Source organism: Nicotiana tabacum, chromosome 12 (assembly GCF_000715075.1).
Source record: "Nicotiana tabacum cultivar K326 chromosome 12, ASM71507v2, whole genome shotgun sequence".
NCBI lineage: Eukaryota > Viridiplantae > Streptophyta > Magnoliopsida > Solanales > Solanaceae > Nicotiana > Nicotiana tabacum.
Window position 1 is genome coordinate 15,618,639 of NC_134091.1, and position 17,291 is coordinate 15,635,929.

At 34.9% G+C, this 17,291-nt stretch overlaps 1 protein-coding gene across 1 annotated transcript; it reads left to right on the plus strand.

The window, feature by feature from the left end:
• The first annotated feature begins 8,427 nt into the window (after window positions 1-8,427).
• Window positions 8,428-16,804, plus strand: LOC107766649 (uncharacterized). The gene is made up of 16 exons (XM_016585456.2): window positions 8,428-8,757; window positions 9,308-9,690; window positions 9,785-10,010; window positions 10,087-10,329; window positions 10,437-10,552; window positions 11,229-11,327; window positions 11,445-11,532; window positions 11,926-12,155; window positions 13,092-13,276; window positions 13,405-13,604; window positions 14,077-14,409; window positions 14,738-14,839; window positions 15,006-15,303; window positions 15,588-15,736; window positions 15,827-16,111; window positions 16,492-16,804. Exons 2-16 carry the CDS (start codon window positions 9,392-9,394, stop codon window positions 16,699-16,701), a joined length of 3,063 nt encoding a protein of 1,020 aa, XP_016440942.1. The 5' UTR covers window positions 8,428-8,757; window positions 9,308-9,391; the 3' UTR covers window positions 16,702-16,804.
• The last annotated feature ends 487 nt before the right edge of the window (window positions 16,805-17,291 follow it).

Sequence of the window (17,291 nt, forward strand, 5' to 3'; positions counted from 1 at the left end):
AGCCTAATTTAGCTACGTGCTTCCAAATAATTTTTCGGATACGCTCCTAAGTCCAAAATCACCATACGGAACTATTGGAATCATCAAAACTTTATTTCGGAGTCGTTTACACATAGGTCGACATCCACCCAACCTTTTCAACTTAAGTTTTTATTTTGGAGACTAAGTGTCTCAATTCATTTCAAAACTTCACCGGACCCGAACTAGTTACCCCAACAAGTCATATAACAACTGTAAAATAGAAATTGAACAGTAAATGGGGGGATGGGGTTATAATACTCAAAACGACCGGCCGGTTCGTTACATTTGATCATAGAGGTTCACAACTTATGATTATAAAGAATGATTCCACCCCCCAAAAAATTTATTATTTGTATTTATTTAGAGATTTTTTAATACATAAAAAATCAAAGTTATTGAGATCGAATAAACCGTAGAATCAAGAGGAATTTTCAGAAACTACTATTGTTTAGTGGCTATTAACTTCCTATAGCTACCGTATACATAATTTCTTCCTATAGCTACTATTCAGTTGTTACGGTAGTGTATTCACATGTATTCGCGCTGCTGTATTCATGAATACAACAACAAAAAATGCCTAAAATCAGGGCAGTCCAGCTGTACGTGCATGCATTCACAGGTATTCGCGCCATGTATTCATGAATACAACATTAAAAAGCGCCTAAAATCATGGCAGTCAAGTTGTACGTACATGTATTTATATGTATTCGCATTGCTGTATTCATGAATACAACAGTAAAAAGCGCCTAAAATCAGGGCAGTCCAGTTGTACGCGCATGTATTCACATGTATTCGCGCTGCTGTATTCATGAATATAGTTGTACGCACATATATTTACATATATTCGCGCCATGTTTTCATGAATACAGTAACGACAATCCCTTAAAAATAGGTATGTCCAGTTGTCTAAGAGAGAGAGAAAACATAAATAGCGTATTTCATGCCTCAATGGTAGTATATACCATAAAATACTTATTTTGCTATAAAATATAAAAGGTAGCTATAGAAAATAATATTTTAAAATAATTTTAGTTTATAATAAATAAAATGTATACATTTGCTATAGGAGGTAAAAATTACTAGAATCAATGTAGCCTCCGTTGGACTAGTGATGAAGAAGAAGTCTTTAGCGAATCACGATCAATCATGACATAGTGGACTCATTCCATAAGCCCAATTACCAAAAGGACCAATGGGTTGTTATGCATACTTGTAGAAATGACACCAGGTAGAGTCACTTAAAGGGCTGTTATTTATAAATTAGTCAATACATTCTGAATTTTAATTTTTCAGGATAAAAATGTCCTGAATTGTCCTTAAGTTATGATTTTTAGTTTAAAATTTCTGAAAAACATAAATAATAGCTAATCTCTAAATAGCATTCCTGAGAATGGCTATTTGTGCACTTGCCCTTGCGTGCATCTTTATTCGGCCCAGGCCCAAAATTTCTGTTTTGCAAAATGTTTGGTTAACATCCTGAAGAAGTGCTTTTAAGTTTTAACCATAATCACATAAACTTCTTAATAATCACACGTTGGCTTGTTTGGAGACTTCAGACTTCCCAAATGCCAAATCTACATTCAGCAGGAACAAATTTTAATCAAAACTCAGAAGATTCTTCTTTTTGCCAGATCATTCTTTATAATTTGATTTGGCAAAAAGTTGAGATTTTATTTTATCTTTATCAGCTTTAATCCAGAAATGATCAATTGGAGCAAATTAACTCAATATAATTGCTTTACTTATATACACGCAGGCATATGTAACATTGTTTGCACATAACAATTTTTCAATTTTAGCAATGCAAAAAAAGTTATTCGCCTGCTTATTCTGAAAAAATATTGATCCGTAAATTACTAAAATTGTTTGAGGAAGCACTTCATTACTACACAATTTTCACCCAATATAAAAGATATTGTATGCAAAAAAATAGGATCAATTATTGAAAAAATTTCTCATATTTGACGCTTTATTAGCTTTGTGCCGAAACCAATTACAACCAAGTTGTAATTGCTATTGCAAACACATTCATCAATGTGTTATCTAAGAAATTGAATACACATCTTTAGAAAAAACAAATAATCAATTTTAGCCCTTACAATAAGGAAAACGGAAACTTGAACCGCTTAACGCTCATGTCATGTTAATATAGTCAACTTTGTCATCAAATCTATCTAGGTGAATTTTAATTACGCCATTTTCCACCAAACATATTTAGGCCCGGATTCTGCGTGAACGCGGGATGCTTTGTGCATCACACTGTCTTTTTTTTCCCTTCATTTTCCACCAAACATATTAATGCCTCATTTGTTTTTGCACTTAATGGAGGTCTGAACGAGTGTTTGTTTTTTAGATCTGAAACTTAATCATTCAGATCTTAATCATTGAGTTTCGTTTATTTTTTCATTTTACAATCACTTTATGGGTCTAAATAGATCTTAATGAATAAGATTTATAACAAAGTCTTAATATCATTAAGATATTATACATTCAAGAATTTATGCAAAGATGATATTTCACTACTACTCAGTACATTTTTATGGCTAACCATCACCATCACTGTCATTGTTGTCCACCATTATCAACTAACGCAGCCTCCCACCATTATAGACTACCACTACCCACCACCACCACTCAAAACCACCATATTCAACCACGACAACCACCGCTGCCAATCATCATAGTCAGATGGCACTGCCACTAGTCACTATTTATTATCATCATCACCAACTACTATTACCACAACAACCACCAATTACTACTGACTATTACCACCATCATTAACCACTATATATCATTAACCACTGTTACTAGGCACCACCTCCATCAACTACCATTGTTAACAACTACTGCTATCCACCGTCACTACTAACTACTACCTACAACCACCACCATCAGCCAACACTATCACCATTCACTACTCCAGCTGGCAGCGGCGAAACTAGAAATTTCTTCAAGGGTGTTCAAATTTAAAAGAAGTAAAAAAAATTTCCAATAAAGGGTGTTCAATATGTGTTATATACATCTAAAACGTAATATTTTACCTATGTACACAGTATAATTTTTCGATGAAGGGTGAGCAACTTATGACCATGTGGCTTCGCCACTGCCAGCTGGCACTCACAATCGCCATCGTTAGCCATCACCACCACCAATCATCATATATATTTTAGAAGTATTATATTAATTAGTATTATTATTTTGAATTGATAATATTACCTTATAAATAAAAATAAATTTTATACATTCAGATGCTGAGAAAATAAACATCTTTGATTATTCAGTATTCAGTTCTTAATATAACATCTTAATATTCAGATGTATATTCAGATTCAGAGGTCTAAATTTTAATACACATCTTAATATTTAGATGTGTATCCAAATTCATATATCTTAATAAAAACAAATGAGGCCTTAATGTATACGGATGATTAAACTTAAATTAAATATATAAATACAGCAAACTGGAAAGGAAAAAAAAAACTTTTCTCTTCCCCCTTTTTTTTTCAAACGAAAACATTCAATCAATATTGAGCTATAATAGCATCTCTATCCGTATTTATGAACTTTGACTTTCCATAATTGTATCAACTATGGACTGCGTAGTGATCTACTGGTCATGATTTGAATGACGGTGCCACAAACTCAAATTCATTTGCTTCTTTCTTACTATCACATAAATTAGGCTATAATATTAAATGCATGGCTACTTTAGATTTAAGATTTTATGTTGGGAACGAGTAGTTAGGTCTGGACCTTATATAGTCCTGAATGCCGTATCTAATTCATTTATGCTATGTCAACTGCATCATACATCACTAAAATGTCTATGCAATATGTTAATGTGAATAACAAACGTTTACTAGGTACATATTGTTAAGTCGTACCAATTAAAACAACGGCAAAGGGCCAAATATGTCACTCTACTTTCGAAAATGGTCTAAGAATACCCCTCATTATACTATTGAGTTATCTATACCCCTGCAGTCATACTTTGGGTTCAAATATATCCTTCATTTAAACGGAGGGACACGTGTCATCGTCCTGTTGGTCAATTCTAGGGCTGGCAAGTGGGCCGGTCCCGGACCTAAACGGACCAAGTGGGCCGGTCCAAACGGTCCCGGTCCCAGTCCCAAATTAAACGGACCCGGGCCAAACATGCTTTTTGTAGGGACCGGACCGGGACCGTTTGGTGGTCCCGAGCTAAACGGTCCCGGCCCGCGGGCTAAACGGGCTAAGTGGGCTACGTGAGCCCAACATATTTTTAAAAAAAAAAATTAAATAGATATTATAGACAAAAGGATGTTAAAAAAAAATATCTAAGACAATGCTTTGTAAATTTTATTATAGAATTGTGACCTAAATTTTAATATTCAATATTTAATATCGAATATATATAGTATATAAGATGTATATATAGTATATCGATATAAGATGTATATATAGTATACATGGCATGGACATATATCGATATAAGTTGTATATATATATATATATATATATATATATTCGATAAGCTATATATACATCTTATATACTATATATAAGATGTATATATAGTATAGTATATGATTTAGCGTTGTGGTAAGCAAGGCTATAGCATTTGTGTTACTAGTAGCATTATCCATTGAAATTGATATTATTTTATCACTAATGCAAAAATATCTACAAATATTTGTAACTGTGCTAGCAATAAACTGCCATGTGTGACGTGAATTAATTATTCTATAAGAAATAATGCGCTTTTGCATTATCCAATCCTCATCAATCCAATGACTGGTAACAGTAAGGTAATCACAGTCGTTACCACTTCTACCCATATTAGTTGTAATAGCAACACGACAATTTATATGAGTAAATAAATAGCGCAAATATTGTTCATATTCATGTTTATATTTATAAATATCGCTCTTTACGGTTGTGCGAGGAAAACCTTTATAAGTAGGATTAAAAAATTTCTAATATAATGCACAAAGTTAGGGTCAGAAGAAAAACTATAGGGTAAACACATAACAGTTACCATTTTTGCCAATTCTTCCCGATCTTTTTTTGGATCATAATATAAAATACCACCGGTAACACTGTTAATTTCTGGTTGAAATTGATTTGAACCGGTACTAGGGTCAACCTGACTAGGAGTAGGTAGACTTTTCCCCTCGGCCAAAGCTTTCAGATGAAGATATCTCACTCTATCTTGAGAGTGTTTCATTATGTGTCTAGCCAAAGTTCCCATCTTCCCCTCCCCCCACCCCCTCCCCGATCCAAAATATTTAAAAACTAATTCTGTGCCACAAGTTTTACACTTAGCCTTATTTTCTGGAATTAGTTGAGTAAAAAATAGCCAAACGGGAGATGTTTCCGTCCGTTTGCTAGGTTGTCTAGAAAAAGTAAGGGTAGTAACAGGAGTATCAAATGGGGCATCATTAGGATTAGCAGGGTTACCACTAGTTGGGTTAACATCAGGAGCAGGATTAGTTGGTGTATCATCATCCGGTTGAGTTTCATCAAAATCTATTTCCTCGTCATCATTTTCATCAATAATTGGATTAGAATAAAGAGCATTCATTAATTCATGGTCTAATTGTTTACCAGCTCTAATATCATGACAAAATTGACTTTCAGTAAATTGCAATAAACTATTATCGCTATCAATTCACCAACTTCACAATTGTTCCACAAATTGTAACAATAAAGTAAACAATAGTAGCAATTATAGAAGAAAATTAGAAAGAGATTGATGATTTTGTAAGAAAAAAATGAAAGAATGATGGGGTATTTATAGTTGAAAATAGGAAAAAAGTATAATTATAAAAAGTTTGGGATTAAAACAAAGTTGGGGGGAGGGGGGAGGTTAAATGGCTATTTTATAAATAGCCAACGGCTATTTTTGACAGCCCAACGGCTATATATATATATATATATATATATAGCCGTTGGGATCGTTTGGCCCGCTAAGGGACCGGTCCGGTCCCGGACCCTGGCGGGCCCAAACGGCCCCGGGCTTGGCAGGTCCAAATCATAGGACCGGCCCAGGCCCACTAAAACTGGGCTAAATGATCCTGGCCCGTTTGGCCCGCGGGTTCCGGGCCTGGACTGGCCCACTTGCCACACTTAGTCAATTCTAAATATTTTTTTAATTAATTAAATGACCCATTACCCATACCGAAAAAATAATATATATTTTTTGTAAAAATTAGAAAAAACTAAAATTATTTTTACTAAAAACTGAAATAAACGAATTTTTTTTTTTTTTAGTTTTTACAAAAAAACTGCTTTAGAAAAAAATATTTTCTAAAATAATTTTTTTGTAAAAACTGAAAAAAAAAGATGAAAACCAATTTTCTAAAGCAATTAAAAACTAGAAAAAAATGATTTTTAACTAAGAACTGAAAAAATAAAATATTTGTTTTTTCAGTTTTGACAAAAACATTGCTTTAGAAAATTATTTTTTTTTTCAGTTTTTACAAAAATATTATTTTAAAAAATATTTTTCAGCTTTTTTTAAAGCAGCTTTTTTTGTAAAAACTGGAAAAAAATATATTTTCGTTTTTATTAGTTTTTAGTAAAAATAATTTCAGTTTTTTCCAGTTTTTACAAAAAAAATTGCTTTAGAAAATTAATTTTTAGCCTTTTCCCCCCTAGTTTTTACAAAAATATTGTTTTAGAAAATATTTTTCAGTTTTTTCTAAAGCAGTTTTTGTAAAAACTAATAAATAAATATTTTTATTTTTTCAGTTTTTAGTAAAAATAATTTCAGTTTTTTCCAGTTTTAACAAAAAAAATATATATTATTTTTCTGGTATGGGTAATGAGTCTTTTTAATTAAATAAGAGATATTTAGAATTGACCAACATGACGACGACACGTGTCTCTCCGTTTAAATGAGCGGTATATTTAAACTCAAAGTATGACTGCAGGGATATAAATAACCCAATAGTATAACGAGAGGTATTCTTAGACCATTTTCGAGAGTAGATGGGTATATTTGGCCCTTTGCCATTGAAACAAAGGAGTAGTGGTCATTTGAATTTGTCTTTGGCTTCATTTCAAGATTTTGAAGTAATAAATGATAAAGAATGTTTTGTACATGTGAGTTTTATATGGATCGATTTTTTCTTAGCTCCATTATTGCTACATCCACCACCATCATTTGTTTTCTCTTTGGTCACCTTAAAGGAATCTATATTGGTCTCGTGACGTTTATGATGGTAAAATCTAGGTGAAGTATTGAAGTTTATTGTGTCATACAAAACAATTATATAAGTACATAGCTTTAAATCTAAAAAGGAAAAGGGATAGATTTACTCTTTTACGATGAAAATAAGTTATATTTATCCTCCGTTTACTTTTGTGTTATTCATACCTCTAACGTTGTCCTCTGATATTCAAAGAATTCCCCAACCGTTAGTTTAATATTCAGAAATTAGAAATTACACATGGTACCCTTATCGTTATATTTTGATACTCAAATTATCCTCCAACCGTTAGTTTAATATTCATAAATTAAAAATTACATGTGGTACCCTTTAATTGCTCTGAAAAATAGCCGCCCCACTTCAATGCTCAACAATTTGTATTTAGACCCAATTAAAGGTACTTTAATTTATAAAAATTCTCAAAATCTAATACTTGTAACTAGACCAATACATATAATTATTGATCAAATGAAAAAGATTTATGTCAATAAGATAAGTACCAATGGGAAAAGAAAAGATAGGTATCAATTGCGAAAGAATTTTAATTCCATCTAGTTAGCATTACAAAGTTATATTGCTCGGAACCTGTACACTATAAGTTGAATTGTGATCTCTTAGAGACTGATGAATATAACTCAAGAACAGAGGCAATCTCAGGATTTAAATACAGCGGGGCACATAGTAAAAAGAGGGAAAAAAAAGAAGAAAAAGAATAATATTTATGTTGTTGGGTCTCAAACTTGGATGAACAGGCGAGGAAAAAAAGTTTATGCTCTATGTTAAACCAGTGCAGTCAATCAGCTTTTGTGTTTGAAGGGACACAATAAAAATAGTACAAAGGGTCCTTAGTACATATATAAATATATAAACACAATTTTTGTCGAGGTTAACGAGTTCCGATAACTTCTCTACCATCAACCGCCTCTGCTCAGGACCGACAATAAGATGTTATGAACTATGAAGAAGTTACTTTTGCCAATCAAAAATAAAGTTTGAGGTATAGTTTTGGGAGGTAAGAAAATTGAAAGGGACTACACCAGAAATATACAAAAGTAAGTCAACAAAAAACAACAGCAGACACACGTGTCTAGTATTCTACTGGTCTTAGAAACACGCGTTGAACAACGTGGCGAGCTAAAATCCAACGGACTGAAAAACACAATTCTGAAAAGAAAAGCAAATAAAATAATAGTTTAAAAAAAGCAAACAAAAACCAAACCAAATCACTGTTTGATGTTTGGCTGCTCAAGTTGCCAATCACAAGCAACCTTTTTTTTTTTTTTGGTCACATCAAACAACAGTCGTTAATTTTGCAGTCCTATAATTATCTACCAAAAAGTCGTTAAAGAGAATATGCTGATTCTTTGCAAGAAAATGGTTCCTTCCACTTGCAGATATCTGATATCCTCAGATAATATGCTGATGTCGGTTTTCTAATCTCAGAATTTTAATATTGTACTACTGAATTTAGTCCATTACATATATAAAAAGAGACCCATAATTTTTTCGCTCGCTCTCTTCTCACTATTTCTTCATTCAGGTAAGTCTTTCTCCCTTTTTTGTGTTAATATAATTGTGGGGTTTTCTCAGTTCTTGAAAATAGTATTGAAGTTGCTGTTGACAGTTATTATGGTGATTTCATTTTGATTGTTCCTTCTGTTTCACAACTTTGAAGTTTGAACTTTGATTTGAAAGTTTATATTATTATATATTACCCATTTGCCATCTCTGGTTTAAAGAATGTCTTTTTAATTTTCAGCATGTCATGAGTTTTTGTGCCTTTCCTGAAAATAGGAATCAGTTTCTCATTGAATTACTGTCCCATTTTACTAAAGTTTGAATCTTTATCATTGACTGCTACCTTGGGACTACTTCAAAATCAATGCTTCATGTAGTTTCCTTCTTACTTACATTGAGTTGTTAAATTTGTTTCATTTGGAATATATTGTGCATCTGCAAAGCTTGTAGTTTTGGTATAGTTTTCAGTGTCAAGTTTTGATTACAAATTGGTGGGGGGTGGATTACATGCTTTGGTCAATTGTTATTGGGGCTATAAATTTAAGATGTACTGTATTTTTTCTTCTTTGCAGTTGGTTCCTGTGAAGTAGAATTCATTGCGAAGAACTTTTATGTAGAGAAGTGTGTTGGGATCTAATCTAATACTGCTTTGCTTAATGGGGTCCGACAAGCAGTCCAGTGGTCTGCTTGATACTCTAAAAATGGAGACAGTTAGGACAATCTTAACTCACTCTTATCCTTATCCACATGAGCATTCGCGGCATTTGGTCATCGCAGTGTTTGTGGGATGCTTATTCTTTATATCATCAGATAACATGCATACACTTATTCAGAAGTTAGATAGCAATGTCAAGTGGTGGTCAATGTATGCATGTTTGCTCGGATTCTTTTACTTCTTTTCATCTCCATTTATAGGGAAAACATTCAAACCAAGTTATTCAAATTTTAGTCGTTGGTAAGTCTTTTCTTTCTATATCTGGCTTAATAACCACTAATTCTTTAGTAAATAAACTGATTAAACTGGTAATGGGAGAATTGCGTTTTTGCAGGTATATAGCTTGGATACTTGTGGCTGCTCTCTATCATCTTCCCAGTTTTCAATCTATGGGAGTAGATCTCAGAATGAACCTGTCTTTGTTTCTGACCTTATTTGTCTCATCCATTTTGTTTCTTCTCATTTTCCATGTTATATTTCTCGGGCTTTGGTATCTTGGCCTTGTTGCTCGCGTGGCTGGAAAGAGGCCCGAGATCCTGACAATTGTTCAAAACTGTGCTGTAAGTTTTCGGAACACTTCCTAAGATGACGTAAAATAATTGGGGCCTTTGCCTTATTGCTTCATCATCTCTGTAGGTTTTAAGCATAGCCTGCTGCGTGTTTTATAGTCACTGTGGTAACCTTGCTGTAGTAAGGGAAAAGACATTTGACCGGAGGAATTCTTGGTTTTCGTTGTGGAACAAGGAAGAGCGGAACACTTGGCTTGCGAAATTCGTAGGCATGACTAAGTTAAAAGACCAAGTTTGCAAATCTTGGTTTGCTCCGGTTGGCTCAGCCAGTGATTATCCCTTTTTGTCCAAGTGGGTCATTTATGGAGAGGTATTGTCTCTCACAGCTCCTGTTTCTCATATTTTCTAGTACTTGATATAATGGAGGATCTTATGCTGCTGATACTTTTTTCTTTTTTCTGAATTTTTACCTTTCAGTTAACTTGCAACGGCTCATGTGCAGAATCGTCAAATGAAATTTCTCCGCTATATTCATTGTGGGCCACTTTTATAGGCCTCTACATTGCAAATTACGTTGTGGAAAGGTCATCAGGGTGAGTAGCTCGAATATTTGTTTTCATAATAAAGTCCTTCTCCGCTGGTGTCTTTCCCTGTGAAACAGCTGCTAGAGATGCAGATTTTTAGGTATCGTTTTGGCATTTGCTGTACAAGGTCCAATTGTGAAAATGTGCTTGCCGTGCAAGAACTTTTCGAGTGAACAATTTCTTACCGGATTAACTTCTCAAAAAAAAAAATAAAAAAAAAATTACTGGATTATATGATGTTAGGAAATCTATCTACTTTGTTACTTAGCTTAGGCCCTGCAGATTCCAGAATGGATCAAGGGGTTAGTTGCTTGCCCCTTATTCGTCTATTACGGAAATATCATTTAAAGATGAAGAGTGTCTATGCTTTTCTTATGATGGCAAATGTATTATAGTGTCATTTATAAAAAAGCAAGTCGCCGTATTCTGGCTGCTATTATGACTACTGCTTTAAACGCCACCTGGTTGGTTTGATAAGGCACAGCACCCTATTCAAAATTAGAAACACTTTAATATAAAAGCAACTCTTTTGGGTAAATTTTTTGGAAGAAAGCAACTCTCGAGTTAATTATGATCACAGTTTTATTCGCTGACTTTATTGATTTTGCCTGCTTGGAGTGAATTGTAAGCACCATTTTGCTAGAGTTTCTTGTCTGCTTACAGTTCAACCTATAATGATTAACAGATGGGCTCTCTCGCGTCCTTTGTCACTCAAAGAGTTTGACAAATTGAAGAAAAAGCAAACAAAACCTGAGTTCTTGGATATGGTTCCTTGGTATTCGGGGTATGTTCTTTCTTTATACCTCTTACGTCTCCTCTCGCACCTGTGGGGCCAGTATTCTATAGTGAAAAGAGCTCTATCAATCTTCTTAATGTAACACGCTGGTTGCTGGGGTTGCAGGACATCTGCTGATTTATTCAAGACTATGTTTGACCTGCTGGTCTCGGTAACTTTGTTTGTTGGACGCTTTGATATGCGAATGATGCAGGTAACATATATGATGTTCTAAATTCCTATTGCACCTGCGGGGCCAGTATTCTATAGTCAAAATGTATTCAGCTTTCAGAGTGAATTTCCTATTGCCACAAGGACCACAACTTACGAGATGCTGCCATCTTATTTGTTGTAAGACTTTAGAACGATCAAGGATCATGTGTTCCTCCTTTTGATAAAAAGTCTGCACATGTTAACGAAGTGACGTGTATATAACAGATATGTATTTTTGATGATTAAAGGCGACATCCTTGTATATAACAGATATGTATTTTTGATGATTAAAGGCGACATCCATGAATTTAATTAATCTTGCTAATTTCTCATTGTGCTTAGAATGTGAAGTAGTAGTTGACCTTACATTGTTCTAAAATTCTTCGATGGTTAGGCGGCTATGAGCAGGGTTGAAGACGGGGCTAAGCAGGAGGATCTTTTGTATGATCAATTCAGTGAAAAGGATGGTCTGTGGTTTGACTTCATGGCTGATACAGGAGATGGTGGAAATTCTTCCTACACTGTGGCTCGGCTTCTTGCTCAACCTTCACTCCGGCTCCAAGTCAAGGGTTCCATGCTTACACTGCCACGTGGAGACATGCTTCTTATTGGGGGTGACCTTGCGTAAGATCATAGTTCTCTTTATACCATTAGTTGGTCTTTGAGTAATTCTGAGACATTCCGATAGCCTCATCTTATGTCTTAAAACAGACCAACTAATTACACTAACCAAAATTTGCACCCATGTCACTATGTATATTCTACTGGTATTAAGATCTTGTACTGATGCTTCCTGGAGCAGCTTTGCAGCTTCTGGTCCATCTAATGGTAGTGTATAGTGACCACATAATACATGCTTTTCGTTTATCCTTGCATCAAGTGCAGGTTGACGAGATTTTTACAGAATATGGTATTTTTGTTTTTTTGTGTGGTTTGTCTAGTCAGATTGATTATCATCTATAGTAATTAATAAGGAAAAGATACTCTTATAAAATAAATAATGATGAAAGTACCTAGTCAGAAGTAAGAATAAGAGAAAGTGCTACTCAAAGTCATTCAAGTCAGCTCATTGTTATTCAAAACTAGCACATCAGAGAACACTTATTGTGTGTGCTACACAGTACTGTATTTACTTTTAATGGGAGGGCAACCAAAGGGCATGAAAATAGTTGATCATTAAGAACCATTTTGACAAACTTTCTGAAAATTGGATGGGCATCTTCAATGTAGTTGCTCTACCTCTAGTACTGGCCATTATATCAATGAAATTGGTATGGAAGCAATTTCATTTCTCCAGCAGTTAAATGCATAAATGTGTGATCCACTCAGTTTTGGGCATATTACCAAGCGAGCTGTCTGTGACGCTGATACATATTTTCCTTTCTTTTTTTGCCAGAGAACTATATATATTTTGCAAAGAAAAAACTGTTCTGCCTCCTTACTTTTCAAATTTAGAACTTAAAAGAGTACGATCAGTAAGCAAAAAAGAAAAAAGAAGAGTACGGCGATATGCTGTTGAATTTGTTAAACTAATAATCTTTTTTTCCTTTTGTTGTATAGGTATCCTAATCCATCATCATTTACATATGAGAAGCGCCTTTTTCGTCCGTTTGAATATGCTCTTCAGCCTCCTATGTGGTATAAGGAAGAGCATATTGCTGTAAGCAAGCCTGAATTACCTCCTGAGGTGCATGAACTTAGGCAGTATGATGGACCTCAGTGTTTTGTCATCCCTGGAAACCACGGTCAGTATAGTTTCTTAGCCTGCACCTCCTGAACTTTCTTTTTGTCTTCTTTAGTTTCAGTAAAGCAGTATGGCTTGTTTAATCTTGATGTTTGTTGTCATAATCAAAGTCCTTTTCTTGAATTGCAGACTGGTTTGATGGACTTCAGACTTATATGAGGTACATTTGTCACAAGAGTTGGTTGGGTGGTTGGTTTATGCCTCAAAAGAAAAGTTATTTTGCATTGCAGCTCCCAAAAAGGTGGTGGGTATTTGGTCTTGATCTTGCTCTCCATTGTGATATTGACATATACCAATTCAAGTTCTTCTCAGAGTTAGTGAGGGATAAGGTATCTCCTCTATGCTATGAGCGTAGTCGTCATGTTGCTTTTCCTTTCTATGTATATATTGCTGAATATGCTGGAATATTGTCCTAGTTGTTCAAATATATTGCTATTAATTAAATAAGGTGAATGTTTTATGCAAATTGGTGTTAATTGTTTCTAAAGTTCCTAACGAAGAAACTATAATCTTTATTATCTATTGTAAAGAATGACTGTCACATTAGTAGGATTAGTAATGACTGATGGTTATCTTTTAGGCGTGCACAACTGAGCATGATACTTGTCCAGATTTCTCCAAACTTTTTCCAATTACGGGAGCTAATGCATATATCATACCTTTGTGTAGGCTTTATACAATTTCAAAATGTTACCTTAAGCGCTCCTTATTGGTTCTTTCATGCCTTATTTCTCTTTTAAATAAGTAAAGGATTTGGTTACAGAAGGTTTTAATCCTTGTTTAATGGATGCTCTTGTTCAGGTCGGGGAGAATGATTCCGTGATCATTATGACGCATGAGCCTAATTGGCTTCTTGATTGGTACTTTAATCAAGTGACTGGAAAGAATGTTACCTACTTGATACGCGACCATTTAAAGGGAAGGTGTAGACTTCGGATTGCTGGAGATGTGCATCACTATATGCGCCATTCATATGTTCCATCGGATAAGCCCGTTTATGTCCAACATTTACTTGTTAATGGTTGTGGTGGTGCTTTTTTGCACCCTACGCATGTCTTCAGGAATTTCAAGGAAATATATGGAACCTCGTATGAGAGCAAAGCTTCTTACCCAACTTTTGAAGATTCAACCAGGGTATGGAATCTAAATTTTCTTTTTTAAGTATTTCTGTCAGATCTTGTGCTTCAGTTATCTTATTATCTTGTTGTTGTTCCTGCTTCTTTTCTTGGCTTCTCCACTACCATATTTCTTTTCATTATTGCTATGATTATGCTTGTCTTGAGCCGAGGCTCTATCTTTACTAGGTAGGGGTAAGGTCTGCACACACACAAACCTCCCCAGACCCCACTTGGGGGATTACACTGAGTTTGTTGTTGTTAAGTTTTTCTACAGATACTTATCAGTAAGAAGTTTCCCGTGAGATATAGTATTTGGGTGCTTACATGCTTGTTAACATTTGCAGATTGCTTTGGGAAATATATTGAAATTTAGGAAGAAAAACTGGCAATTTGATGTTATTGGTGGCATGATATATTTCATATTGGTCTTCTCTATGTTTCCCCAGGTAACTTTTTTTCTTTTTTGTGACTTTTCGTCAGTTCTTTTAGATTTTTTCTAAGAATAGTTTCCCTCAAGACCGGAGCATGTATTATATAATATTTTACTTTTCTAATGAACCTAAAGATGCGCCGCTGGGCAAGGATGACTAATCATTTCCCATCTGTTTCTAGTGTCAGCTAGGTCACATTTTAAAGGATGGCACCTTCTCGGGTCGAGTGGGAACCTTCTTTGGCACAGTTTGGGATTCTTTTGTGTACATGGTGGGATGCTCATATGTATCGGTAGCTGGTGCTATGTTACTTTTAGTAATCGCAATAGCCTTTGTGCCTTCTAAGATGTCTTGGAAAAAGAGACTATTTATTGGGATTCTTCATGTGTCCGCACACTTGGCTGCTGCCTTAATTCTCATGCTCTTGATGGAATTAGGTGTTGAGACATGTATTCGGCATAAGTTACTTGCAACTTCAGGTGAGGTTTTGTATATCATCTTCAATATGTGATTCTGTTGATTTGTCTACTCTTTAGTCTCATGCATGCAATTTCTTTTGACAAGGCATTAACGTGGGAGTTAAGAATTTTTTTTTTTCATTTCGGCATGATAGTATGCCTTTTAATTGTTTGATTGTTCTTTGATAGATAGATTCTCCGGGTAACTCGTTAAATGGAATTACTGAACTCACCCTGATTTCCTGTTTCATGTTTCTTTGATTCATATTGCTCTTTTTGTTAAAGCCCTAACCTTTGTAATACAGGTTATCACACTTTATATGAATGGTACCGGTCTGTGGAGAGTGAGCATTTTCCGGACCCAACTGGCCTTAGGGCGCGTATAGAACAATGGACGTTTGGCCTTTATCCAGCATGTATCAAGTATCTCATGTCCGGTTTTGACGTTCCTGAGGTAAGAAATCATATGACAAGGGATGTTGCTCCATGACGATTCAGTTGGTCTGTGATATTCTTTTTCTAATCGCATGCATGCAATTTTCAGGTAATGGCGGTTACCAGGAGTAATATTTGCAAAAATGGGATGGATTCTCTCTCCCGAGGGGGTGCTGTAATATATTATGCATCTGTCTTCCTTTATTTTTGGGTATTATCAACTCCGGTGGTTTCTTTGATTCTTGGAAGCTACCTGTACATTTGCATCAATTGGCTTCACATACATTTTGATGAAGCATTTTCATCACTCCGCATTGCAAATTACAAGGCATTTACACGGTTCCATATCAATAAAAAAGGCGATCTTGAAGTTTTTACCCTTGCAGTTGATAAGGTGAGATATCTTTATATCTCAAAGATAATACGGACAGGACAAGATCTCACTGCCACTACCTCACTCTACTGAAGGAACTTGTGGCAGTTGAACATTTAGACAATTGCCAATATTTTCCTGATTTATTTCTCTAACTATAATATAGAGCGAGTCACTTTACAAGGAATAGTTTTTGCTAGTTGCAGCAATGCTATCAAATCATATTTTCTATTCCGCTTAGAATTCTTCAAAAGCTTGTCCAATCAAGCTTCTGGACTAACTTTTATATAGCCGATCCCAGCTAGTTGGGATTGAGGCGTAGTCACTGTTGATTTTTGAAGCACGACTACTTTTAGGAGAGTTGAACATGAGCTATTTACACTTAATGTATGATTTTGCAGGTTCCAAAAGAGTGGAAATTGGATCCGAAATGGGACGGGGAGTCGAAACAGCCACAAGAACCAAGTTACCTTCAGAAGTTCCCTAGCAAATGGAGAGCTAAGGTCCTTCAGCAGGACCCTGTAAATACTGTGCGAATTATTGATCACTTTGTCATTGAACAGAAAGAAAAACCTGATTCAGAACTATCGAACGGGTCACTTAACCAATGACTTGTTTGATTACTAACTCATTTAGTGTCATTATGTACAGATGTTGTAGGTTTTAAGTACTTATATGGTAGTTTGTTGAATAGATTTTAAAAGAGTTAATACACTCAAACCGACCTAAACTATACGATCTCTGTCAGATCCCTACCTAAACTATCGACTGTCCCCAAAACTCCTGAACTGTATCTTCCTTCATAATAAAACCCCCTGAACTGTATCTTCCTTCATAATAAAACCCCTCGTCGCAATCTTACTAGTGCGTATGATACACACTCTAAATAAATTTTAAAACCTGCCATGTGGCATGCCACGTGGATAATTAATTACCTTAATCTTAAGGCGAGCTTAATTAACATACATTAATTTAATTACGTGATAAAAATTAAAAAGGGGATTTTAACTTACTAGTCGGTCATTTCTTCTCAGTAAAAATGGTCTCTTTGCTCTCATCCAAAAACTTCTCTCATCGGAGACGAGAGACACCTTCGATTTCTCTTCTTAATTATCTTAATCTTATTGTTGCTACCATCGATTTCTCTTCTTATTGTTACTGCTATTTCGAATCGGGAGTAAATATAGGGTTTTGCTGGTGA